This window comes from Macaca nemestrina, chromosome 6 (assembly GCF_043159975.1).
Source record: "Macaca nemestrina isolate mMacNem1 chromosome 6, mMacNem.hap1, whole genome shotgun sequence".
In the NCBI taxonomy this organism is placed as follows: domain Eukaryota; kingdom Metazoa; phylum Chordata; class Mammalia; order Primates; family Cercopithecidae; genus Macaca; species Macaca nemestrina.
In genome coordinates this window covers 94,552,857-94,554,658 of record NC_092130.1, presented here as the reverse complement: position 1 = coordinate 94,554,658, position 1,802 = coordinate 94,552,857, and the positions used below count along the sequence as shown (strand labels likewise).

Genomic DNA, 1,802 nt, shown 5'->3' with positions numbered 1-1,802 from the left:
ATGTTCATCAGGGATATTGGTCTAAAATTCTCTTTTTTTTTTTTTGTATCTCTGTCAGGCTTTGGTATCAGGATGATGTTGGCCTCGTAAAATGAGTTAGGGAGGATTCTCTCTTTTTCTATTGATTGGAACAGTTTCAAAAGGAATGATACCAACTCCTCCTTGTACCTCTGGTAGAATTCGGCTGTGAATCCGTCTGGTCCTGGACTATTTTTGGTTGGTAGGCTATTAATTACTGCCTCAATTTCAGAGCCTGCTATTGGTCTATTCAGGGATTCAACTTCTTCCTGGTTTAGTCTTGAGAGAGTGTAAGTGTCCAGGAAATTATCCATTTCTTCTAGGTTTTCTAGTTTAATTACGTAGGGGTGTTTATGTATCTTCTAGATCTGCATAATCCCAAAGAGTGGAAGCTATCATCATAGTGTGAATTTAGAGACCTAGAAATATTTCCTGACCCCTACAGGTGACAAACTTGACTGAAATGGTATTATTCTATCATCGTACCACAGATGCATTTTTTTTTTTTTTTTTTTTTAGAAACTGATGTTTATTTTCTATCAACCATTTTTCCATGTTGCTTAAGAGCCCGTGCAAGAACAGCTTAAGACCATTCAGTGGTTGCTCCTACCCATTCAGTGGCCTGAGCAGTGGGAGCTGCAGACCAGTCTTCCGTGGCAGGCTGAGCACTCCAGTCTTCAGTAGGGAACTGCTGAATAGGCACAGAAGGCACCTGCACACCTTCAGACCAGTCTGCAACCTCAGGCTGAGTAGCAGTGAACTCAGGAGCTGGAGCAGTCCATTCACCCTGAAATTCCTCCTTGGTCACTGCCTTTTCAGCAGCAGCCTGCTCTTCTTTTTCAATCTCTTCAGGATCTCTGTAGAAGTAGAGATCAGGCATGACCTCCCACGGGTGTTCACGGGAAATGGTGCCACGCATGCGCAGAACTTCCCGAGCCAGCATCCACCACATCAAACCCACTGAGTGAGCTCCCTTGTTGTTGCATGGGATGGCAATGTCCACATAGCGCAGAGGAGAATCTGTGTTACACAGAGCAATGGTAGGTAGGTTAACATAAGATGCCTCCGTGAGAGGCTGGTGGTCAGCCCTGGGGTCAGTAACCACAAGAAGCCGTGGCTCCCGGAAGGCTGCCTGGATCTGGTTAGTGAAGGTTCCAGGAGTGAAGCGGCCAGCAATTGGAGTGGCTCCAGTGGCAGCAGCAAACTTCAGCACGGCCCTCTGGCCAGTATTCCTGGAGGATATAACACTGACATCAGCAGGGTTTTCAATGGCAACAATGGCACGAGCCGCCAGCAGAAGCTTCTCCCAGGTCCTCTTCAGATTTATGATGTAGATGCCATCACTTTTCCTTTTATAGATGTACTGTTCCATCTGGAAGTCAAGATTGGTGCCACCTAAGTGGGTTCCTGCTGCAAGGAACTTAAGGACATCCTCCTCCTTCATTTGCAGGACATCAAGGGCTCCGGACATTGTGAAAGTTTCCCTTTAAGTTACGACGGGAATCCAGAACAACGCCGTATGGACCCCTCTGTAGGTAGCGCGGAAAAGCCACAGATGCATTTTTAAAGGCATTTTTGTAGACAAATAACTTGTATTATGGAATGCTTCTTTTGTACCTGATAATATACTAGATACTGGGAATACCAAGTGAACAAGACAGAGAAATACAAGACAGATACTGGGAATATAAAACTTCCTGCCCTGAGAGAGCTTACATTTGAGGAGGCTAGGAGTGAACAATTACAAATAAACCAATAAATCAAAAAATAAATAAAATTGTAAA

At 44.7% G+C, this 1,802-nt stretch overlaps 1 protein-coding gene across 1 annotated transcript; it reads right to left on the bottom strand.

Moving 5' to 3' along the window:
* Nucleotides 1-515: 515 nt before the first annotated feature.
* On the bottom strand, nucleotides 516-1,584 carry LOC139363833 (small ribosomal subunit protein uS2). The gene has a single exon (XM_071098713.1). The coding sequence runs from the start codon at nucleotides 1,487-1,489 to the stop codon at nucleotides 602-604; it is 888 nt and encodes a 295-aa protein (XP_070954814.1). The 5' UTR covers nucleotides 1,490-1,584; the 3' UTR covers nucleotides 516-601.
* Between the last annotated feature and the right edge of the window lie 218 nt (nucleotides 1,585-1,802).

Coding starts and splice junctions, on each gene's coding strand:
- LOC139363833 (XM_071098713.1), bottom strand. CDS start 1,489: ATGTCCGGAGCCCTTGATGTCCTGCAAATGAAGGAGGAGGATGTCCTT.